The 26190-nt window shown below is 38.6% G+C and overlaps 1 protein-coding gene and 1 pseudogene across 1 annotated transcript in view; one reads left to right on the top strand and one right to left on the bottom strand.

Annotated features, from left to right (window-relative positions):
• Positions 1 to 26190, top strand: part of FCHO2 (FCH and mu domain containing endocytic adaptor 2) — a 136818-nt gene that overhangs the window by 52649 nt on the left and 57979 nt on the right. Inside the window, exons 7-10 of the mRNA XM_023207961.1 lie at positions 2859 to 2957; positions 4021 to 4117; positions 21063 to 21107; positions 23549 to 23621. Coding sequence (XP_023063729.1) covers positions 2859 to 2957; positions 4021 to 4117; positions 21063 to 21107; positions 23549 to 23621 — 314 coding nt within the window. The remainder of the gene's footprint in view (positions 1 to 2858; positions 2958 to 4020; positions 4118 to 21062; positions 21108 to 23548; positions 23622 to 26190) is intronic.
• LOC111539885 lies at positions 7511 to 17856 on the bottom strand (annotated as a pseudogene).

Below are 26190 nucleotides of genomic sequence, written 5' to 3'. Positions count from 1 at the left end.
ACTGTATCCATTTCCCATTGCTGAATTACTCTGAATTTAGTAGTCACTAATTTTGAGGAATTGTGATAGTTAGCAGTGTGCCCCTACCCCCAAAACCCCACAGTTTCAAAATTGCATCTGAATCATGCCTTGAGTTTCTCTGTGGATTCATATTTTAAGATATTTGTAAATAAATAATGATCTGCCTTGTTGAGTGTAGATTTTTCAAAAGGGAATAAAGACGGTTTCCTCGGAATTAAGGGTCATTCAAATGAAATTAATGGCTACTTGTCTATGAGAAAATATCTTGTTCATTAAATTGCTGAAATTTAAGCTAACGGCTATCCTTCTGCTAAATGGTCCTCAGTTCTTGAGAGTAATTCAGGATCTTGAAATACTGGTACTGTATTCTCATTGACTTGGTCAAAATTAGTCAATGACAAGCATTCCATTTTAACTCGGCCGTTCCTCATAAATCACATTGATTTAAGTTTCTGGGCTATTGCAATACTGCCAAAACTGTAATTTCACCATTCTGGATTCTTTTTTAGAGGTTCTTACCATTTACACATTAGATATCATTTGGTTTGGGGATTTCGGGTCACCAAAGTGACTAAAGAAATTTAGATATTAAATATAGGGTCAGGGAATTTAATTTGATAAACTAGCCAGAGAAAAATAATAAGGCTTAGGTCCATTCCTTATAACTGATTTAATTTGGCAAAAAATGGATTACCAGGTTTGTACAATAGAAATGACGAATGTATTTTGTTTGAAAATGGATAACTCAGCATTTCCCAAAGCCTGTTTTGAGGGCTATTAATTGTTCTGTGAGATATTAATAGATGTTCAGGGAAGAAGAAAAACAAAAGTGTTGTGAGGTCAAAGAAATTTGGAAAATGCTGGGTTAAGCAAAGTGAAACATGTGTCATTATTTCAGTATTTCTCAGCGCTTCTTTTTTTTCTCCAAAATGAAGTCTCACTCTGTCGCCCAGGCTGGAATGCAGTGGCGGGATCTCGGCTCACTGCAACCTCTACCTTCCAGGTTTAAGCAGTTCTCCTGGGTTCAAGCTATTCTCTGCCTGAGGCTCCCTAGTATCTGAGATTACAGGCACGTGCCACCATGCCTGGCTAATTTTTGTGTTTTTAGTAGAGACGGGGTTTCACCATGTTGGCCAGGTTGGTCTTGAACTCCTCATCTCATGATTGACCCGTCTTGGCCTCCTGGAGTGCTGGGATTACAGGTGTGAGCCACCGTGCCTGGCCTCTAGGAGCTTTTGCTATATCTTGATATATTTATATATCAAGGCAAGGCAAGGTAAGCAGCGGTTTTCTCTCTGGGGATATCAGAGTAACTTGGAAATGTTTTCCAAACAACATTCTCACCTCTTTCAGCCCCCATTCCCCAGGCAGTACTGGAGGATCTGTTTGTTTTGAAGTTTGAAAACATTCTCCAGGTGATCTAACTCATCCTCACCTTCGATTGAGAACTGCTGAAATAGAGTATATAGGCTTTCCCAGTTTTCTTTGATCACAGTCATCTCTTTTGGGGATTGTATATTGTTATTTCTTTTTTTTTTTTTGAGATGGAGTCTCACTCTGTCGCCCAGACTGGAGTACAATGGCGCGATCTTGGCTCACTGCAACCTCCGCCTCCCGGGTTCAAGTGATTCTTCTGCCTCAGCCTCCCAAGTAGCTGGGATTACAAGTGCGCGCCACCACGCCTGGCTAATTTTTTTGTATTTTCAGTAGAGATGGGGATTCACCATGTTGGTCAGGCTGGTCTAAAACTCCTGACCTTGTGATCTGCCTGCCTTGGCCTCCCAAAGTGCTGGGATTATAGGTGTGAGCCACTGTGCCGGGTGTATATTATTATTTCAAGGATTAGAAAGACATTTTGAAAATCTATGCAGTAGATTATAAAGTCTTTGAAAGTAAACTGTAGTTTTTGCTTTGCTAACTAATTGTTTCTCAGTTTTTAAAACTTTTTTTTTTTTTTGTAACACTATTCTCTTCTGGGTCTCCTAATATTCTGATCACAATTACAGATTTTAATGTGTAATAGCTCCAAATTCGGCTGGGCGTGGTGGCCCACGCCTGTAATCCCAGCACTTTGGGAGGCTGAGGCAGGTAGATCACGAGGTCAGGAGATCGAGACTATCCTGGCTAACATGGTGAAACCTCGTCTCTACTAAAAATACATAAAATTAGCCGGGTATGGTGGCGGGCACCTATAGTCCCAGGTATTCGGGAGGCTGAAGCAGGAGAATGGTGTGAACCCGGGAGGCAGAGCTTGCAGTGATCCAAGATGGTGCCACTGCACTCCAGTCTGGGCAACAGCGAGATTCTGTCTTAAAAAAAAAAAAAAAAAAAGATCCAAATTCTAGAAAACTTTGTGTTTACCTAAAACATGACATAACAAAAAGTTAACTTTTTGCAGTGCCATATTTCAGTTTACCTGCTAGACCTGTTTGTCTTGAGGCTTTGTTAAACATTGTGTAACAGTGGTAACTTGGAAAATTTGATTATATTGAGATGATTTCCTTTTTTTGGAGACAGAGTCTTGCTCTGTCATCCAGGCTCCAGTGCAGTGGCGTGATCTCGGCTCACTGGAACCTCTGTCTCTCAGGTTCAAGTGATTCTCTTGCCTCAGCCTCCCAAATTGCTGGGATTACAGGCATCTACCACCATGCCTGGCTAATTTTTGCATTTTTAGTAGAGACAGGGTTTCACCATGTTGGCCAGGCTGGTCTCCAACTCCTGACCTCGGCCTCCCAAAGTGCTGGGAGAGATGATTTCTAAAAGCTCTTTTGATTCCAGAATATATATGTATGTACCTGTATATGTTATAAATCTATAACTTTGTATATGTTACCCAGAAATTTCAAGATATTGAAGAAACTCATCTCATTCACATAAAGGAAATTATAGGATCCTTGGCAAATGCTATAAAGGAAATTCATTTGCAGATAGGCCAGGTAAGTTTTTTTACTTTATGTTGAACTATTCATAAAAAAATTGTTTATTTATAGCTCTTTAAAAATATTTTCTCACTCTGTTCAAAGTTCATAATTATGTTACCAAATTTTTCCAGATAAAGAATATGTAAAGATAATATATTTACATGTGTTAAATATAAAATAAGCTGGATATTTTATCATTTGGCCACTGAGGATGATAATTCAAATTAATTTTTTAAATTAACTATATTCAGTTTTCTTTATATTTAATTTCTAAAGCTATCAACTTTTGAATTTTCTTTTTTCAAGCTTTACTATTTTTAAATTTAAAGCAGCAACTTTATATTAAATTATATAACTTTTACTTAGAAGTGTTCCACAAATATAAAAGGTTTAATGATGACAATTTGGGGTATATTGAAATATAGTAGAGAAAGATGGAATCTGTTATTCTTCAAACTAGCTAGGCATGGTGGCTCACACCAGTAATCTCAGCAGTTTGGGAGGATGAGGCAGGAAGATCACTTGAGCCCAGAAGTTCAAGACCAGCCTGGGCAACATAGTGAGACCTCATCTCTACAAAAAATTTAAAAAATACTTAAAAATTTTTAAATGTTAAAAAAGTTTTGTGTGTGATGGTGCGTGCCTATAGTCCCAGCTACTTGGGAGGCTGAGGTGGGAGGATCACTTGAGCCCAGGAGTTTGAGGCTGCCTTGAGCCATGACACTCAGCCATCTGGGTGACAGAGTCGGACTGTGTGTGTGTTTTCTTTTAATCCAAAAGTATTTTTATTGTCTATATAAGTCTTATAAGAATGATGTCTAGAATGCTCGAAGATGGGAACAGAAAGCTGCTTTGACTTCTAGGGGCGTGAGGCTGTGTGTTAAGGGGTTAATGTAAGTGATGGCTGGTCCCCACAGATCTAGTAACGCTGGAAGACAGGTAAATTAAAGTTCTCAAGGGCCTTGGGTCAAAAATACATATTTTGATGTAATTAATTTTAATTGTCTTGTGTAAGTTTTATCTGAAATACATTAAGAATGTAGAAAAAGAAAAAGTTATCTTTATTTCATTTTAATAGGTCCATGAAGAATTTATAAATAACATGGCTAATACTACAGTTGAAAGTTTGATACAAAAATTTGCTGAGTCAAAAGGCACTGGGAAGGAAAGACCTGGTAAGATGATAAACTCTGCAAGGAAACATTTTAAAATTTCCCATATAGTAACTAACATATTTGCCTTGAAATTCATGTGGGTAAGGGGTAATTTTAACTTTATATCACATGTCTGAAGTTAAAAATATTTCCAAACTGTGAAATGGAGCCAACGCAAAAAATGGAGCATACCTAAAAATCTGTGTAAAATCTCAGATATTATTATTTTTATGTCTGATGATACATTAAGATTTTTGTTTTGGCTTTTAGTGGTTAATACAGTGATTTAGTATTATTTAAAGTGGTCATAACATTTTACTAAATCTGTCACAGTTTTAGATTTTTCAAAATAGAGTGACCTACAGAAGGCTATTTTAATAAAAGAAAGATTGGGCGAGAATATTGAATGCTCAGAACATTGAGACCAACGTAGAACCTTTAACTTCTTTCTTTTCTCATTTATATATGCATTTAACAAATATATTTATTGATTTCTAACAATATACCAGACCCCATTCTAGAAATTTAGGGATATACCAGTGAACAAATGGATATAGGAATCCTGGCTCCTATTTTAATGAAAAAATGATTACAGAAGTTCAAATTCTACTTTTAATTGGCATGTTATAATGTATCAGATGTAATAAGTAGCCCATTCTCCTCCCTGCTTAGCATACTTACAGTCTTCCAGATTTGTTGAATGTATTTATTAGTTATTATATCATGTTCTTGCATGATACATGTTTCACTCGATAGGTAAAAATAATTCAGTGCATTAAAGAAGTTAAAATATGATATGGCATTTTGGAAAATGGGTAAGTCATCTGTGAAGTTTGGGAGCCATATTTCCTCAGTACAGTTCATAGACCTAAGGCTTGAAAGCTAAATCATCTTTCATTTCTTCTTCACAAATTTCATTAAATTTTAAATCTTACTGATTCAGTTGTATTAGTATTTTTCCCTTCAGACTTTCTTTTCATGTTTTTTCTAGCTGCCTGATTAATTTGCAGATTTCATACTGGTACAGCAGATGTTTCTTCTCCAATCTATTTTACATGTTGTAGCACACTCATCCTTTGCCTATACAGTTATGAACTTATAATTGTACCACTTACAAATCTTTAAATTTTCACTATTGACAGAATGAAAGTGGGATTCTGGACTTGGTTTCAGAGCCTTTAAGGATCTCGAGCTGACCAGACTTTAGTCTTAACTAACTTTCTTTTTTTTTGTTTCAAGCACAAGTATTTGTTGATATGTTTTAATGGAACAATAAGGCACAATCATGGATTAAAACAGTTTGCTATACAGACAAAAGAGGGGAAAAGCTATAACCTTAGGAGCTTTGAATATGCAAGTCAAGGAGTCTCTGAAGTACCTCTCTAATAGATCAGTATCAGACATTCTTCCATTTTCACTTGATCACAAAGTCTGACTGATTCCTCATGAAGAATTTCTCATTCATTTATATTTGAGCCATCCAACCCAGCTACTTCCCTGTTCTCCACCCTTTTCCATCACTTTGCAGTCGTATTTTTTAGCAGTCCCCTTCCTAAAGAATTATGTACACATCTTCAATAGTTTTCCAAAGCAAGGAAACAAGCAAGCAAGCAAGCAAGCAAGCAATGAATCAGAGAAAGTCAGCCAAGGGCAGATGTTTGGATAAACAGACTCATAGAGACTTGCATTAGGATGGCAATAGCTTGATTCACTGAAGTCTAAACTTAGCTGACTTAGGCAGAAAATTTGCTGTGGCTTGCTCAAAGACCTGTAATGCCACCATAGGTTGTGCTACTTGTGCCAGACCTCATTTTTAAGGGATTAGCAGTGGTCTATACAAGGAGCTAGGAAGCTAATGTAACCAGGCAGCTAATGATACAATAGTCAATGCGTTGGACATGTATTAGGAACTGACTATGGCTTCCATCATTAACATTTGCCAAGTGTATAATTCATAAAGAATTTTGTGGCTGAGCATGGTGGCTTATGCCTGTAATCCCAGCACTTTGGGACGCTGAGGCAGGAGGATCACCTGACGTCAGGAGTTCAAGACAAACCTGACCAACATGGTGAAACCCCCTCTCTACTAAAAATAAAAAATTAACCAGGTGTGGTGGTGCACGTCTGTAATCCCAGCTACTTGGGAAGCTGAGGCGGGAGAATTGCTTGAACCAGGAGGCGGAGGTTGCAGTGAGCCAAGATTGCGCCACTGCACTCTAGCCTGGGTGACAGAGTGAGACTCCGTCTCAAAAAAAAAAAAAAAAAAAAGAATTTTGTGCAAAACTTCAAGACACTGAGGAACCAATCTTTAAATATTTTGGACTGGGATAAGTTAACACTAATCTTTCTACTTGGAAATGTGAAGTGAAAAACATTCCAGTGCACATAACACTAAGGCATAAACCATGCTGTAAAGGTGTGAATGCGTGAGGCTTTATAGGGTGCCCAGCCTCCTTGATAAAAAGCCATGAAAAAGTCCCCAGGCATATTGTCAGAGAAGCCATTCTGGTAACGGTGTCCCCCAACTAAGCAAACCTGTAGGCATATTGCTATTTTTTGAACAGTCAACACTGCACTAACAAGAGGAGCCATGTAGGTACAAAGTTGAGAATCAGAGGCCAGAGGTAGAGTGATGTGGGCAAGCAACCTAGAAAACTTGACTCCACACCTCTCACCAAGGCCACCTTTCAAGATGGCGTTTCTCCACCTAGCAGTCCTTTGATGACAGAGTAGAATGCAGAGGATGGTCTCATACTTCTCAGAGAAGTGTTGGTTACCAAAGAGCTCCTGGAGAGGCAACGTCCCAGAGGCCCATTTAATAATGAAGGTAAATAAAAACTGCCAGACCCCTGAACTATCCTGCCAAATCAGAAATACATAGGGCATAGCTGTGCCAAGTAGAACAGAGGAGATTTTGGTGCTTAATGAAAAGCAGAAAGACTGCCAGACTAAGCGAACAGTATGTTGCATGACACAGAAGTACGAAGCAAAGGACATATGAAAAGGATGAAGAGGCATGATGGCAGACTTGCTGGAGGGAAGACAGTAGGGCTACAGTCTACATCTGGTGAAAGAGCTTTGCTGGCTTGTTCTCGGCATGGTTCCCTCTCTCACTTTCTCAGACTGTATGGATATGTGGCATTCAGCAACAGAATGGGGAAGAAGATATTTATAAATGAAGAACTAGTGAATGGATACCGAACAGAAATAGAATGGGTGTACCATTCTGTAATGCCCTATTTATGCACCAAAGGCAGGTTTGTGTTGTCAGAACATATTTGGGGTTGTTATGCAACAGCAGTAGTACTTTGGGAGAAGGGGAATGATGGGGTGGAGGTGGGGTTGGTGGAAGGAAGACTTTCAGGTTCCAGTTCTTAAATACTAGACCACAAGGAACAGTTTGGTCTCCGTCCTTTAGTGAAGAAATCAGATGCTCATTTTCTGTTCTACATCCACCTTCTCCAAAACCTTAACAAATTCTATGAAAGATATGGCACTGTCCCCATCCTGATCAGCCTCCTAAATGGTCCTATCTGTGATGCTGCCCAGCTGCTCATCTGAGATATTTACTCCAACCATCAAGTGTAGCACCTGTATCAGCTCATCACGGGAGAGCTTATCATCTTTATCAAACTCATATAGTCAAAAAGCAAAGTGCAGTTTGTTGCTTCGGCTGTTGAGTGGTTCGGGTCCATTCACATCTTTGCTCTTTTTGTTATCCTCAATGGGGCGGAAATGAGCCAAAGTTTGCGTGAATCCACGGAAGTTTACCCAGTCCTCTCCCTCTGGAAAGAAGGCATTGATGATTTGGTCCCCCAGTGGGTCAATGACAAGTTCTGGAATCCTCAGGAAATCTTCCTGGCTGAGAGTGCCAGTCTCTCCTTTGTCCAGACTGGTGAACCGGCTATAGAGCAAGTGATTTGACTGTGGGAAAAGCTGATCTCCTTCTTGATCTCCTCGAGCTGTTCATCCCACGGTAACATGGAGGGCTGAGAACCTATCACCGTTGGGGAGCTCCTACGGGTGCAGTGGTGCCAGAAGCGATGGTGATAGGAGGGAAGGAGGGAGGGGGACAAAGGATAGGGGTCAAGAAGGGAGAGGGCAGTCTTAACTTTCTTTTATTCCTATTCAAGTATCTCACTGAGGCCAACCTGAACTACTTGCTGTTTCCTGTACGTGCCTCCTTTTTTCCTTTAGTACTTTAGTTGTCCTTAATCCTTACTCTAGAAAATGCTGTATTCCACTGTTTTCCTACACATCTTTACATTTATGTGTTGAATGAATGAACTCTTTAAAGAGCCCGGTTATTATCTTTAACTTCTCCATCAAAGGTGCCAGAGAACGTATATATTTCTTTCTTGCCTTGTTGCTGTCTACCATTAAATCTTAATAGTTTGTACCTGTGAAAAAGTTCAGTATTTGATTCATCTATTTTCTCTATTTGTAAGTGGTATATTTTTGTTAAATGAATGAACAAATGGGCATTTAATTAGGGTGTTAAGAAGGTTGGAATGGAGTGGCTATTAGAAAATTTTTTAAGTGAATGCTAAATAATAATGGTTAATGTTTAGTGAGCTCTTACTCTGTGCCATGTACCATGCCAAACACTTTGTAGGCACACTTTGATTTTCAGCAACTTTTTGAAGTATGTACTATTATTTTCATTTTACAGATGAGGGAAATGTTCAGAGGTAATGTTGAGAGATTTGCCTAAGCTAGTACATGGCAGAACTGGGATTCACTTCTGGAATTTTTGATCCTGGATCAAAAATCAAGTCCCATGCTTTGGAAGAATTAGAACTAAGTGTGGATATGTTGACATAAATTTTAATTTGGAGAACACCTTGAAATCAGGGGGACTTGACCTTAAATGTGAACCTAAACTGATGAACAATAACCTTTTTTCCCGGGGTCACAAATGATCCAGAGTATATTTAAGCATAAAGAAAGAATACAGAGAATGAGCTTGAAGTGGCTCTGTGTTTTTCTTAAAGTATTACACTAGAGAATAATTGGAACATTAAAATGTGTTCTGAATCAAGCCAATTTTTATTTTGATTGGCCATTTTTTGTGTGACTGTTTTTCTCTTCCCTGATGCAACTTTTCCCACTCTACTTTGGCTTCCTGGTCTCTTTTTTACTGCTTTTTGCTTTTATATGCCAGTGTCATTTCCTAAGACACTGCTCAGCCAAGGGCTGATAAGTATGTGGCATGTGCTGCCTTATTCATGGCAGATACCATTACTAGATCATTGCATTCTTCCCTGAAGGAGACCTCAGTCTCTCACATCTCAGTGTTGTAGGCAGTCACTGCCAATATTGAGTGTTGGTACTCATGTTGAAATCTGTCATCTCCAGCTTAGTTCAGTAGAGACTTTTTGTTTGCGAATGTCGGAAAGCCATATAAACAAGCTTAAGCAAAAATTCCATGCATTGGCTATTTTAACCTGGAAGGCTGGAATAGATTCAAGGTGCAAATAGATTTCCTCAGGACTTTGGTTCACTCTTTTCTCTCATTTTTGCTTGTCTTTACTTGGCTTCAGTTTATTAAGTTCCTACTGTAGACTTTTTCCTCACAACTGTCAAGGAAGGCATCAGCAGTCCAAACCTATATCCATTCAGTTTAGAACCCTAGTAGAACTTTTTTTTTGTAGTGTCGGCATATTAATTTCAGGGAAGGTTCTGCTTTTGTCACACACTTATCTTTGAATAAATCTTTGTGTTTAGGATAGTAGGATATTATAATTGGTCAGCATAGGTCACATGCCCAGATCATGGAGAAGCAGGATTTGTATTCTGAAAGGGATAATGGAAATGTCTTTTGAACAGGCAAAAATTACTACTGTAGTACATTGTAGAATCACAGTACAAGGATACCAAACCCCAAATTATAATGTTTTAGAACTACAGTAGGTTGTATATGTGTTTCAAGTGTAGGATTTAGTAATGTTATTAATGTTTAAATAATTACAAATAACAATATAAGAGGCAGGAATTTACTTTATCATTAGATAAAACTAGAAGATAAAAGTTACATAATTTGGTTTGTCTAATAATCATGGAGTTTTATTGCATAAAGGGACCTTAAAAGTAATGTAGTCCAAGACGGGGTGTAGTGGCTCATGCCTGTAATCCCAGCACTTTGGGAGGCTGAGGCAGGTGTATCACCTGAGGTCAGGAGTTCGAGACCAGCCTGACCAACATAGTGAAACTCCATTTCTATTAAATGCAAAAATTTGCTGGGAGTGGTGGTGTGTACCTGTAATCCTATTTACTTGGGAGGCTGAGGCAGGAGAACTGCTTGAACCCAGGAGGCAGAGATTGCAGTGAGCTGAGATTGCATCATTGCACTCCAGCCTGGGCAACAAGAGCGAAACTCCCATCTTTAAAGAAAAAAAGGTAATGTAGTCCAAACACATTTATTTAACATTTATTTAACACACATAAATATGTTGGAACTTATCAAATATATGCCACTAATTTCCTTTAATATAGACTTGCAGGTGAATTAAAGTTTTGTCAGTTCTTAGAAATTTTGCTAACTCAACATACGGCGATTACTGAACCCTTGTTCATCATAATGTCCTACTTTTCAACCTATGCGTTCATTCTCTATGAAGAACTCAACAAATACACAGTTACTATAAATTCCTTTCTGTTGGTTAGGTGATAACTGTATATTGGGAATTACCTTTAAGCTCACTACTTGATTCCTTTTGAATTCTGGATATTTAGATCATGTTTCTTTTTTCTTTTTCTTTTCTTTTTTTTTTTTGAGACATGGTCTTGCTCTGTCACCTAATGCAGAGCAAGCTAGAATGCAGTGATGTAGTCATAGCTCACTGTAACTTCAACCTCCCAGGCTCAAGCGATCCTCCCACCTCAGCTTCCTGAGAAGCTGGGACCACAGGCATATGCCGGTACACCCCACTAATTTTAAAAAATTTTTAGTGGAGACGGGATCTCACTATGTTGCTCAGGCTGGTCTTGAACTCCTGAACTGAAAAAATCCTTCTGTCTCAACCTCCTGAAGTGCTGGGATTACAGGTGTGAGCCACTGTGCCTGGCTCATGTTTATTTTCTTGTCTGTGGTATAGTGCAGTGGTTTGTAACCTGCTCTTTGCTAGCAGTGAGACTTTTGTTTTTTCTAATTTTTAATTTCTTTTGGAGATGGAGTCTCGCTCCGTTGCCCAGGCTGGAGTGCAGTAACACGATCTCGGCTCACGGCAACCTCTGCCTCCTGGATTCAAGCTATTCTCCTGCCTCAGCCTCCTGAGCAGCTGGGACTACAGGCGCCCACCACCACGCCTGGCTAATTTTTGTATTTGTAGTAGAGACGGGGTTTCATCATATTGGCCAGGCTGGTCTCAAAATCCTGACTTCATTATCTGCCCGCCTCGGCCTCACAAAGTGCAGGGATTATAGGTGTAAGCCACTACGCCTAGCCTAGCAGTGAGACTTTTAAACCTCAGTGCCCTCATCTGTAAAGTGGGGATAATAATAGTAACTGCCTCATGGGGCTGTTGTGAGATTTACATGAGATAAACTAACATTTATTGATAAATACTGTTTTCAAAAATGATAACATTTCTCATGAATAAGTAGCCACTAATGCAGTTTCATTATAAATTTAATTTTACTGGGCCTTAAGATATATGAAGTCATGTAGAAAATACATATAACTAGATGGTAGGAGGTAATAGGGAAGCCAAGAACAGTGATGACATGGGCTTTCCTAGAGTCACTAGGCTCTAGGCGGCTGTTTCAGGACCCCCAAAAGAGTCATAGAACTAGGACTTTTAAACAGTCCTAGAACAAACTAACTGGTGGGGGGGTGAAGTGAAAGGGATAAAAGGGATAAATATTATTTCCCTGGTTGAGTTGCTATGGGTGACTAACTGCAGCTCTTTCATATGTTTTGTTGTTTGTTTGTTTTTTCTTTTTTGAGACGGAGTTTCACACTTGTTGCCCAGGCTGGAGTGCAATGGCACAATCTCGGCTCACTGCAGTCTCTGCCTCCCGGGTTCCAGCGATTCTCCTGCCTCAGCCTCTGGAGTAGTAGCTGGGATTGCAGGGGCCCACCACCACACCCAGCTAATTTTTTTTTTTTTTTTTTTTTTAGACAGAGTTTCACTCTTGTTACCCAGGCTGGAGTGCAGTGGCGTGATCTTGGCTCACTGCAACCTCTGCCTCCCGGGTTCAAACGATTCTCCTGCCTCATCCTCCCCTAATAGCTGGGATTACAGGCACCCACCACCACATCTGGCTAATTTTTGTATTTTTTTTTTTCGAGACGGAGTCTTGCTCTGTCGCCCGGGCTGGAGTGCAGTGGCCGATCACAGCTCACTGCAAGCTCCGCCTCCTGGGTTTACGCCATTCTCCTGCCTCAGCCTCCCGAGTTGCTCCACCTCGCCCGGCTAGTTTTTTGTATTTTTTAGTAGAGACGGGGTTTCACCATGTTAGCCAGGATGGTCTCGATCTCCTGACCTCGTGATCCGCCTGTCTCGGCCTCCCAAAGTGCTGGGATTACTGGCTTGAGCCACCTCTTTTTAGTAGAGATGGGATTTCACCATGTTGGCCAGGCTAATCTCAAACTCCTGACCTCAGGTAATCTGCTCACCTTGGCCTCCCAGAGTGCTGTGATTATAGGCGTAAGCCACTGTGCCTGACCTCTTTCATACGTTTTTGATCAGTTTATGGGCACCTGAACAAATGAGTCTAGGGACCCACTGCAATAACAAAAATTGTGCTTACTAGAAAAATAACATACACAAACTTTTGCATGTGATTGTATGGAATTTATGGACTTAAAGGATTTTGTTTTGTAAAGTATATTCTAACCTTCAATTGTTTTATACTATTGATTTCTGTTAACATTTTATTTCTCCTCTTTTGTAAGGACCCCCTCTGGTGGATGAGTTCCACCCTCAATTAGCTTTAGTTCTGTGGGATAGAGGTTTTTAAAAGAAAACAAAATATCCAATTCTTTTTAAAATTTGTATACATAGCTGGACGCGGTGGTTCATGCCTGTAATCCCAGCACTTTTGGAGGCCGAGGTGGCTGAACTCTAACTACTGTATTGAGAATGCCTGCAGAAAAAGGCAAGGATCGAGGTAGAGAGACCACTGCATGACTGTTGCAATAATCCAGGGTAATTTAAGAAGAAAAGAGGCCGAGTGCAGTGGCTCGCACCTGTAATCCCAGGACTTTGGGAGGCCAAGGCTGGTGGATCACTTGAGGTCAGGAGTTCGAGACCAGTCTGGCCAATGTGGTGAAACCCTGTCTCTACTAAAAATACAAAAATTAGCTGGGTGTGATGGTGGGTGCCTATAATCCCAGCTACTTGGAAGGCTGAGGCAGGAGAATTGCTTGTACCTGGGAGGCGGAGGTTGTAGTGAGCTGAGATTGCATCATTGCACTCCAGCCTGGACGACAAGAGTAAGATTCTGTCTCAAAAAAAAAAAAAAATTGTATACATAAGTTAACGTATTTCTCTAATGCTGCAAAATGACACCGATTTTATTTTTAGTCAGTTATCTATCAAAAGATATAACCTGTCAGTTTATGTTTTCAGTTCTTTTATGTAAGTCAAACTGAGAGCATTACAAATTTTTTTCTTCCTCATTACGATCATGTTGTATTACTTATTATATGTACTATACTTTTTGTCATTGCCTTTTTGTTTGTTTTGCTTTTTTTTGAGACAGAGTCTCATTCTGTTGCCCAGTCTGGAGTGCAGTGGCATGATCTCAGTCTCACTGCAACCTCTACCTCCCGAGTTCAAGCAATTCTCATGCCTCAGCCTCTCGAGCAGCTGGGCTTACAGGCGTGCATCACCATGCCTGGCTAATTTTTGTATTTTTAGTAGAGACATGGTTTCACCATGTTGGCTAGGCTGGTCTCGAACTCTTGGGCTGAAGCAGTCCACCCAAAGTGGTGCCTCAGCCTCCCAAAGTGCTGGGATTACAGGCGTGAACCTCTGCACTTGGCCTGTCATTGTTTTTATTTTAGCGTAGTAATGCTTGGTTCCTCTGGAATTTGAGTCACTGTAAGAGGATGCTTTGAATATTAAGGCACCTGTGGTCTGAAAGGATCATTAATAAACAGGTGTTTTCTAATTCTGGATGTCTTTTGATATTCCAGTGACATTGCCTTTGTAACCCTAACTACTCTCAGGTAATTCAGTTGCTAAAAGAGAGTAAAATCCATGTTTTCAATATTTTCTATTTTACAGTCATTTTGGTAATTTTGCTTTATGTATTTATAATTCATAAAAGTTCAGCAGGTTTCCATTTGTGTGTGTGTGTGTGTGTGTGTGTGTGTGTGTGTGTGTATAGTGACTGTTTTCTCCCAGTCTGTGGCTTCTTTCACTCAGCAAAATTACTTTGAGATTCATCCATGAATGTTCATGGTAGTTTTATTTGTAGTAGCTCCAAACTGCAAACAACCCAAATGTCCATTAACAGATGAACAGATAAACAAATTGTAGTATGTCCATGCAGTGAAGTACTACTCTGCAATAAAAATTAATAAACTACTGAGTGAAGGAAAGCAGACCAAAATAAGAATACATATTATATGATTCCTTTTTTTTTTTTTTTTTGAGATGTAGTCTCACTCTGTCACCCAGACTGGAGTGCAGTGGCGCGATCTTGGTCCACTGCAACCTCCAACTCCCAGGTTCAAGTGATTCTCCTGCCTCAGCCTCCCAAGCAGCTGGGACTACAGGTGTGCACCACTATGCCTAGCTAATTTTTGTATTTTTAGTGGAGACGGGGTTTCACCATGTTGGCCAGGCTGGTCTTGAACTCCTGACCTCGTGATCCACCCGCCTCGGCCTCCCAAAGTGCTGGGATTACAGGCGTGAGCCACCGTACCTGGCCCATATTATATGATTCTGTTTATATAACTTTCTAAAAAATGTACACTAATTTATAGTGACAGAAAGCAGATCAGTGATAGCCTTGGGAAGGGTGGAATGGGTTACAAAGGAGCATGAGGTGATAACTATGTTATCTTATTTGTGGTAGTAGACTCACAAATGTTACACATGTCAAAATTCATTAAACTGTACAATTTAAATAGATGTAGTTTATCATGCGTTAATTATACTTCAGCAAATCTGTTTAACGAGGAATTGGAAAGAATCATTTTAAGGGTTTTGGCATGAGTAACTGAAAGGATATAGTTCCAACTAACATGGGGAAGGCTTATAGACGTAAGTGCTGTAATTAAAAGTAGAAACAAGGGTTTTATCAGGATCATTGAAGATGAAAACATGACTCAACCTTGTGAGCGTGGGGACAGTGTCAAAATTTGGATGTAAGAGGAGATTATAGTTCAGTACTAAGATTCTGTGTTTGGAGAACTAGGTAATTTTGGAATGTTTCACAGTGACTGAAATCTGTGGTTAAAAACCTGTTTCTTTGATTTAAGACTATAGTTTCTAAATTTTCCTCATAGTTTTCAAGGCTTGGGTACTGTATTCATCCATTCTAGTGTCGCTATAAAGAAATACCTGCGGCTAGGTCATTTTTAAAGAAAAGATATTTAACTTGGCGCATGGTTCTGCAGGCTTTATAGGAAGCATGGTGCTGGCATCTGCTTCTGGTGAGACCTTAGGAAACTTAGAATCATAGTGGAAGGCAACAGAGAGCCAGCATGTCACATGGCAATATTGGGAACATGAGAGAGAGGGCGGGGAGGTCCCAGATGCTCTTAAACGACCAGATCTTGTGTGAAATAACTGAGCGAGAACTCACTTATTACCAAGGGGATGATGCTAAGCCGTTCATGAAAGATCCTCCTGTATGATCCAGTCATCTCCCATTAGGCCCCACCTCCCACGTGGGAATCACATTTCCACGTGTTATATGGAGGGTACAGACATCCAAACCATATCAGGTACATACAAGAATTATTTCTGGAGATTTTTTTCTTTGCATTTTTCTTTTTTTATGTACAGAAATTGATCTTTCTTTTCTTTCTTTTCTTTCTTTCTTTTCTCTTTTCTCTTCCTTCCTTCCTTCCTTCCTTCCTTCCTTCCTTCCTTCCTTCCTTCCTCCCTCCCTCCCTCCCTCCCTCCCTCCCAAGCTGGAGTGCAGTGACATGATCTTGGCTCACTGCAACCTCCGCCTCCTGGGTTCAAGTGATTCTCCTGCCTCAGACTCCCAAGTAGCTGGGATTACAGGGGCCCACCACCACTCCCAGCTAATTTTTGTATTTTTAGTAGAGACGAGGTTTCACCATGTTGGCCAGGCTGGCGTTGGACTCTTGACCTCAGGTGATTCACCTGCCTCGGCCTTTCACAGTGCTCGGATTACAGGTGTGAGCCACCGTGCCCAGCCAAGAAATTGATTTCATTGGTCCAGGGTGGGTACCACTATAGTTTAAAACTCCTCAGCTGATTGTAACTTGCAGCCATTGTTGAGAACCTATAGCATTACACTACATGAATGCTTGTTATAAATGGGGAATCTCAAATCCTATCCCAGTCCTGCTGAATCAGATTCTGTATTTTGATAAGACCCCAAGATGCTTTGGGCTTTGTATGCACAGTATAATTGAAGAAGCACTGTCTAGACTAATTAAATATCTGGCAGTGGCCACAGAGTCTGCTAGGACTGTATTTCTCGAAATGTGATTCCAGGGCCAGCGGCATCACCTGGGAATTTGTTAAAAATGCAAATATTTGAGCTCCACCCTAGACCTGAATAGAACACTGTGGGAGTGAAGCCCCGTAGTCTGTGGTTTAACAAGTTCTCCAGGTGATTCTCATACATAATATAGTTTAGAAGCATTGCACCAGGAGTCTCTCATGAGGTTTGGAACCACTGAATTGAGGAAATTGATTCAGCAAGTCCTTTGTTAAAACACATACTCCTGAAGTGAAGTGTCATTGATGTCTGCAACTTTCAAATGGTTTAGCAAAAGGGAAAAATTGTATAAGGCTATGGAGAGACAGAAAGCAGATGCTATGTTTGTTATTTACCTTTTATAGATGATTCAACCTAGGTTCAAAAAGAGTATCTAGTTCAAAAAGAATATCAAAATTAGAATTTGAGCCTGTATATCCTGTGCATATCACCACAAGCTGGAGTGTGATTCTCTTTTTTGTGTTAGCTTGCCTGGCCCATCATCCCAGGCATCTGGGAATATGACTGTGTTGCATTCCACAGGCCCAGGAGCAAGCTTGAAAATGTAGTCATTGATTTCCATTGTTATGAGTCACACCTCTCTCCTTGCTCATGCGCACACATCCACACACCCCTTTATTATCGTCATTCCTTTTATTAAACTTTTAGTGTATGTCTGAGAGTGTTTGTTTGTGTTTAGTTCTGATTAGAAGTAGAAATATGCTTGATTTGAATAGCCCAGACTTACTATTTGAGTTTTGAGGGCAGTTTTTAACTAGATAATATTAAAAACTTGTCCTGTTGATGGCCTGAGATTTAGGATTGATTCTGAAGCAACAAGGATTATTAATTAAATATTTCACATATTTTATACTCTTCCTCAGTCCACAGAACATTTGTGGTGATCAAAGATTACCGTTAAGTAAGTTGTTTTTTTCTTGTAACATCTTTTCAAAGTTTTAATACAAATTAGGTTTGAATGGATTCTTTAGGTTGATGGCTTTTTTTATAGCATTTATTTATTCCTACCTGATGATTAAAGCATCGTATTTAAGAATTGTTTTGCTTTGAATCATTGACCTGTTAGAGTTGTTCTTCTGTTTTGTGAGTTTAATTGAACTCATAGTGGCGTTTTAAAATAATGTGTAAAAGAGCATCAGGAGACAGAGCCAAAATGGGTTTATTTGCTTTTATACAAACTAAATTGCCCTTGTGACCCAACATAAAATCTAAGTGCTAAGAGCAGTTATTTATTTTGACAAAAGAATTAATTGAGTCTAAAACAGTTGAAATTCCAGTTGTAGCAAACTATTCATTAAGACTCTCACTCTGGCTTTAGTACTGTCAAAAAAAATAACTTGTCTTATGATTAAATAGCAGAATGATGGGCAGTGGACTGCATTTGAAGGAGATGCTGAATAAACTTTCCACTTGTGAAACAGTTCAGAAGTGACATGCTACAAGGGGGGTTAGAATGTGCATTGATATCCAGCTGAGTTGTCAACTGGCACTGAGCCAGGCACGCAAAGCCTTGCCATGTGAAGCAGCATGTGGAGCATATGCCATTTGTAAAAGAAAATCTTGTTCATGCATGATGTAATGGTTTTTTTGTTAAAGGTTGTATTTAGTTTTATTATGACAGAAATCATTGTTTCTATCTTTAATAGAAAAGTTTATGTGGATGGTACTCAATTTAAAATTTTTAATATATATTTTTTGATTTGAAGTGATTTGGCATCTTATATTTCAAAATGTTTTTTCTTTTTTGGGGGGGCATTTTTCTATTTCAAATGGATTTTAAGAGGCTGTTTAGAAAAGAGAAATCAAGATATGTTTACTATAGGAAAAGAGTTTTGTGAGAACAAAAAGGAGAATTTTGTTTAAAGGGACTGATTAGTTGAGGGATGTCTTTACTATTTTCACATATATGAAGTTATCCAAAGATTTTACAAATCTTTTTTTCTGTATGTACCATATTTGCTAAGATGATGATGTAAAAGTCCTTCTAGATAATATATATTTAGTATTTGTAAACAAGGCAATTTGGCATTGGTGTTTTGTTTTTATTGTAGTTACTTTTTTCTACTCTCTAGAGTAAGGGTGTAGCTTAAGCACTAGAGATTCTGTAAATAGTTAATGGGTAGAAATTATGTGGATGTGTAGCTGTAGGAGAATTTTTGACTAACCACATGCCTGGTTACCTTTTTTTGGTAAACCCTTTCTCGTCTCAACAGATGATTATATTTTCTCCAGCTTTATTAGTACTTGGAAAAGCCAATAATATATAATAAGCTGTTGGTAATTTAGGTAGAGATTTGTTATTCATAATTTTTATACTAAATGAAAAGTTGCTAATTTACACATCTTAATTTCTTTACCCTTATTGATTTTTCAGCCTGCCCTCATCTCATTGTAAATTGTTATGATAGGCCTCTAAGGAATTTTAAGAACAAGCTCGGTACCTTTTTATTAAATGATTTCTCAGCTTCCAGATTTGCAGAATGGGTTTGAATAAAGTCCTTAAATTTTTAATTGGGTCATTTTCTGACTCTTTAAGGCTTTTTTGGATAGAAGTGATAAACATTTTTTTTAGTCTTAGTTTATATTTAGGAGAATGTACTAGTAAGGAACATACTAATAATTGATTAGGACCTTGTTTATCAACTCACTTTTATGACGGTTTTATTCTGCTTATTAGTAAATGTTAATCTATTTTATTTGAATGGAAACTAGAACCACACAGAAATAAATCTTAGATTTAGGGAGAGGGAGAGGGAGAGGGACATTAAGCCAGTATTTTTAGATCCCCCTACTCATAGAGAGATCTTGTTAATCAGTGGCTTTCTTTTATAATGGAATGATCAATAATAATGCTGATCATGAATTTGTACATAGGTAAGCTTTGCATCTCAGAAGAACCAGTAACAAAATTCTCTATCATCTACTCTCTATTTCAAGCTCTATTTTAAAATTTCTTCATATAGCAAGTTATACAAATTACCATTAATAAATTAAAAATTATTTCACAAAAAATGCTAGACTTTGATGAATTTATATATAAAAAGGACTAAATGACAGCTTAGTGGGAGATAATTTTTTCGTCTCATATTTAGCTTTTGGGATATTTCATTAGGAGAGTAATTCATGTTTTGCTACTTTCTCTACTCCCAAATAATTTGATATTTCACATATATGAAGTATGCCATATTTTATGGCTTTTAAAGCTAGTCTGAGCAGTCAGTCATTTCAGGGCTATTTTAATTGTTTTCTAATGATTTCCACTTTATCATCCTCCTCTTCTACAGTCTATCTCTCATAGCAGTGCTAAATTAATGTTCCTTGAAGATCACTTTGTGGGTGGATGTGTATGATCTTACATGAAAACTCTTCCTGGCTGGGTGCGGTGACTCACGCCTGTAATCCCAGCACTTTGGGAGGCCGAGGCGGGCAGATTGTGAGGTCAGGATATCGAGACCATCCTGGCTAACACGGTGAAACCCCGTCCCTACTAAAAATACAAAAGATCAGCCGGGCATGGTGGTGGGTGACTGTAGTCCCAGCTACTCAGGAGGCTGAGGCAGGAGAATGGCATGAACCCGGAAGGCGGAGCTTGCAGTGAGCCGAGATCGTGCCACTGTACTCTAGCCAGGGCGACAGAGTGAGACTCCGTCTCAAAAAAAAGAAAACTCTTCCTATTTCCTGTGAGCTGTAGTTCACATTCCTTGACCTGCTACACACTTACAGAGATATGGATTATAATACCAAGGTCACCACTTAATTAGTCTGTAATTAGTTCATTTATTCATTCAATAAATATTTACTTATTTACCCAACGTATTATTTACCTGGCATTTTTTAAGTATTAAAGATACAGTGACGAACAGGACAGATGAGGTCCCAAGCTTATGTTCTAGTAGTATTTACTATCTTGGTAGCCCTGTTCTTCCCATGAACACCACCGAGGATTCAGCAGCCACCTTTACCACGCTTCTTTTCTCTCATTAATAGTACTGCCAGCTCTTTGAAAGCAGAAACTGCATATTCTTGTGTCTCTAGTTCTGTGGCATCATGTATAATGGGTTTTCAGTCAATTATTGTGATCATAATGGGCTAGTCTCAGTTGTTTTTCACTGTTAGAATTGATTTTTAAAACTTATTACTGATATTTGAATTAACTATTAGGTAACAGCTAGAACCACTTCAGAACAATTAAAAAGATGTGTTGTCAATTAAAAGTAGAATAAGAAATTTAAAATGTAAAAAAAAAAAGTATTAAAATTTACCTGATAGTTTTTTTCTACTAGAAGTTTGTCAATTTTTCTTTTTCCAGGCCTCATTGAATTTGAAGAATGTGACACTGCTAGTGCAGTTGAAGGTAAGTTGATTAGTTATGATACGTTAATGCACATGGCAGCTAGCTAGCATCTTATCTTCTGTTCATTGAACAAATAAGGAGGGACCGCTGTCCCTAGGTGTCAGCATATCTATGTAATGGAATGCTGTAAAAATCTGAAATTAGTTTGAAGGCCTGCAGGTGCTACTTGTTGCTTAATAAATAACAGATTTTCCCAAAAGAATATTAGTGTGTTAGATTATATATTTTTGAAGATTAAGTATAACATGCATTTGTTTTTAAATATACATTGAAATAGTGTTCTTCATTGACATCCATGTTTAAGCCTTCTAATGTCATGAATATGAAAATTCATCACTGTAATGTGTAGTGCTAATTGTACAGTGGGTAACATTTTATTAATGTTAATATTACCATCATTTGGCTGGGCACAGTGGCTCCTGCTTGTAATCTCAGCACTTTGGGAGGCTGAGGCAGGAGGATTACTTGAGTCCAGGAGTTCAAGACCAGCTGGGAATCGTGCTGAGACCCATCTCTATAAAAAAACTTAAAATTAGTAGGTGTGCTGGTGTGCACCTGTAGTCCCAGCTACTGGGAAGGCTGAGGTAGAAGGATTGCTGGAGCCTGGGAGGAGAAGCCTGTGGTGAGCCGTGATTGTACCACTGCACCCCAGCCTGGGCAACAGAGTGAGACCCTGTCTCAAAAACAACAACAAAAACCCTTCTTGAATTTCCTCATCTGTAAGATGAGGGGCTAGCTTAAACCTAAGGTCTCTACTGCTCTCTTCTTTTTTTATTTTTTGGTAGACAGGGTCTCGTTTTGTTTCCCAGGCTGGAGTACAGTGGCGTGATCTCTGCCCACTGCAGCCTTGACTTCCCAGGTCCAAGCAATCCTACCACCTCAGCCCCAAAATTAGCTGGGACTACAGGTGTGTGCCACCATGCCCAGCTAACTTCTGTTTTTTTTTTTTTTAGAGAAAGGGTTTCACCATGTTGGCTAGACTGGTCTTGAACTCCAGAGCTCAAGTGATCCATCCACCTTAGCCTCCAAAGTGCTAGGATTACAGGCATGAGCCACGGCACCCTGCCTCTATTGCTCAATTCTCAAAGAGTAAACACCTAAGTTTTAAGTGCTGAATTCTTTTTTTTGAGACAGGGTCTCGCTCTGTCACCTAGGCTGGAGTGCAGTGGTGTGATCTTGGCTGACTGCAACCTCTGCCTTCTGGTTCAGATGATTCTTCTGCCTCAGCCTCCCAAGTAGCTGGGATTACAGCTGTGCACCACTGTGCCTGGCTAATTTTTTGTGTGTTTTTAGTGGAAACGGGGTTTCACCATGTTGGCCAGGCTAGTGTCAAACTCCAGGCTAGTGTCAAACACCTGACCTCAGGTGATCCACCCACCTCGGCCTCCCAAAGTGCCAGGATTGTAGGCGTGACCCACCACGCCAGGCCTTAAGTGCTGAATTCTATCAACAGTTAATAGTGTGACTGGCCTTTAAAAATAATTTGTCAAGAGGATGAAGAATTGCCTTATTAGGAAAATCAAAGATAATTTTTACTCCTCGGTTATGGTAGAATCCATTTATAGCATTGTTTGTATTAGGGACAACATATGGACACAAGAGTGCCATATTGTAAACTTTTCATATTATACTTCTTTTTTTGTTTTTGTTTTTTTCTGTTTCTGTTTTTTTTTTTTTTTTTTTTTTAATTTTTGAGGTAGGGTCTCACTCTGTCACTCAGGGTGGAGTGCAATGGTGTGATCACAGCTCACTGCAGCCTCCATCTCCTGGACTCAAGCAGTCCTCTCACCCTAGCCTCCTGAGTAGCTAGGACCACAGGCACACACCACCACACCCAGCTAATTTTTTGTATTTTTTTGTAGAGACAGGGTTTCACCATGTTGCCTAGGCTGGTCTCCAACTCCTGAGTTCAAGTGATCTGTCCGCCTTGGCCTTCCAAAGTGCTGGGAATATAGGCATGCATCACTGCACCTGGCCCCATATTATAGTTCTAATGGGTCTGCTGTGTCATCCTTTTATCTAAAACAATACATTTGTATTTTGTGACCCTCTAAAAAAGCAAACATGATTTGACCTTTATAACATGATTTGACATTTATAACAAAATTTAGTATAATGAATAATGCACTTTCTTTGAAGTTTTAAGATATCTCCATATGCTTATTATGTGTAAGATGACTTAAGGGAGGCTTAGGAAAAGAAAAGAAAATTTTATCAAGTAAACATTCTAGGATCTTTTGATGAATAATAGATTGTGTTTTATTAACATAAGAAAAGTCTAACCAATAGGGTTGAGTGGTTGATAATTTTATTTCTGTCATCCACATTTAGCATCAGCAGTTATGAGCAAGTTATGTGTGAAGATGCAAGATGTATTCCTAAGTTTAATATGTTTATCAGGAACAGTTATGTTTCTGTAACAATATATATTTATTTTAAAGGTATAAAACCAAGGAAAAGAAAGACCTTTGCTTTGCCAGGAATCATCAAAAAGGAAAAAGATGCAGAATCTGTGTAAGTATTTTAAATATTGTCAAAATCCTTTTTATTTTTATAAGTGATTAAGAATAAGACTGTTTTGCATTTGGAAAGAAAAAAGTATTGTGGAAATAACTCAAAAGTGTATGTGTAAGGTGTGAAAAACAAGCTTTTCTAAATATTAATAAATGCATCTGCCAGTTCCTCTGGTTTTAGATCAAAGTATTAACTTATTAATTATTTAAAAAATTTAAGATATTATAGACAAAAGCTTTAATGTCCAGAAATGGAAATTTTTGAAATATCCTCATTTTTATAAAATGATAAATGCATATTTAAAAAATTAAAAGTGCAAAGAAAACAAAAAATTCATCAAAATCTTAATGCCTAAGAGAAAATCTCTGGTCAACTATTTGATGAAAATCCTTCTAGACAACTCTAAGTGTATAGGCATATAGTGATACATATACATTGATGGAAAATGTTAAATAGGGGAGAGAAAAGCCCTAATATTTTACCATTTATACTAGGTCATCACTTTTAGATGGAATATTTGGTCCACTGATAAGTCTGATTTCCCTTCTTTTTTTTGTTTTTTTGAGATGGAGTTTCACTCTTGTTGCCCAGGCTGGAATGCAGTGGCGCAGTCTCGGCTCACTGCAACCTCTGCCTCCCAGGTTCAAGTGATTCTCCTCCTGCATCAGCCTCCCAAGTAGCTGAGATTACGGCGCCTACCACATCTGGCTAATTTTTTGTATTTTTAGTAGAGACAGGGTTTTACCATATTGGCCAGGCTAGTCACGAACTCCCGACCTCAGGTGAAGCACCCACCTCAGCCTCCCAAAGTGCTGGGATTACAGGCCTGAGCCACCATGCCTGGCTTGATTTACCTTCTTTTAAAAATAAAAAATTAATGTACAAAGAATATGTAATAAATATGTAAGAAATGGAGTTAGATTAGCTAACCAAAGTTTGTGTTTGTTTGTTTGTTTGTTTTCTACTTTGGCTACACATTAGAACTACTTGGGAAATTAAAGTAAATATACCTAAGCTAGGTCCTACCTCAGACCAGTTAAATCAGATTCTCTCGGCATGAAACCTCAACATAATTTTTGCTCTTTTTTAAGCAGCCCCTTTAATTCCTAATGTATACCTGGGGTTAAGAATCATTGAGTTATGATTATTCAGATACAAACTAGAATTAAAGAAATCTTTCTTTCCATGATTACTCAGTCCGTTTAGATAGAAGAGACACTGATCAAAAGTTGTGAGTGATTTGTTGACCCACCAACACTGACTGAAAATTAGTTTAAAGACTGCACTTCCCTAGCATAATCAACGGAATTCTCATGAGATTTAATATTTGATGGGCACTCATATTTTTAACATAAGAGAACAATTTGTGCTTTAAGTATTCTTGCTTTCTACCTAGTTATATTTCTATTTGAGTTTCTTAGAATTTCTTTCATTTTAAATGGCTGTCTCTTCCCCTCTCCCAAGTAGTATTTGGTTAACCAATCAAGACCAGTTGCAAAGTGATTTATATCTATAGTTATCAAATCTTCTTCAGATGTCTTTCTTGAGCATTTATGAAGGGGATATTTTTTAAGGGGGTGAAACCTAATCTATTTTTATAATATTAGCAATACATATTGAAATCTGGTCAATTGATTAATAAGTTTTTAAAATATATCTAGTTCATCTGTTAGTGGCTATATTGTAAAGAATCATGGCCTTAAATTATTTTTATAATGTGTGGGTTTCATTACTGTTCATGTACGGAGCTTATAGTATTTTTTAACCAGGTTTTTAAAACACTTTTCCTTATCAATAATTTCCCAATATGATATTAAGCCACTTAGGGTGGTTTTTTGGTTTTGTTTTTTAACCAATGGCAATACCAGAGCAGAAAGCCAGTGCTTAAACCACTGCACCATCATCACCTTCTTTCAAACTTCTTGGCAGGAAAAATGTTAGAATTCACTTTGCCTCAAACTCCAGAGGCTCTTGAAATGCCTCTTCATAGCCAGAAGGCTTTTGAGATGCTAGTAATTATGGGAGACAGACCCTTTTCAGAGCTTCCTCTTCCTGGAGCTTCTTCTGCGGATCTCATATAGCCCACTGTGAAGGCAAACAGATAAGTACTTTACCCCAGTGACTGGAGTGTTTTGGCTTAAAGCCAGAGAATAAACTCTTTGGAACTTGTAACACTTCCTTTTATGTTCAAACTGCATCTTTTTTTAAAAAAAGAAGAAAGTAGAAGTGTTCTAACATCTTTATTAATTTGATTCTCTAGGATTGGATTATTATTATTATGCCTTTTCTGGAACATTTCTTCAGAGTATGCATAAGTTTAAAGTATAATGTTTCTCATCTACCAGTAAGGAAGCTGTATTTCAAAATGTGCAATTTAAAATGACTTTTAAGTGGATAGAAAGTCACCTGGGGGGCCAGGCGCAGTGGCTCATGCCTGTAAACCCAACATTTTGGGAGGCCGAGGAGGGCGGATTACTTGAGGTCAGGAGTTCAAGACCAGCCTGGCCAACATTGTGAAACACCATCTCTACTAAAAATACAAAAATTAGCCAGGTGTGGTGGTACACAC

The sequence above is a fragment of the Piliocolobus tephrosceles genome, chromosome 4 (assembly GCF_002776525.5).
Source record: "Piliocolobus tephrosceles isolate RC106 chromosome 4, ASM277652v3, whole genome shotgun sequence".
NCBI classification, from domain to species: Eukaryota; Metazoa; Chordata; class Mammalia; order Primates; family Cercopithecidae; genus Piliocolobus; species Piliocolobus tephrosceles.
Note: the sequence above shows the minus strand (reverse complement) of the source record. Positions and strands in the feature narration are given on the sequence as shown.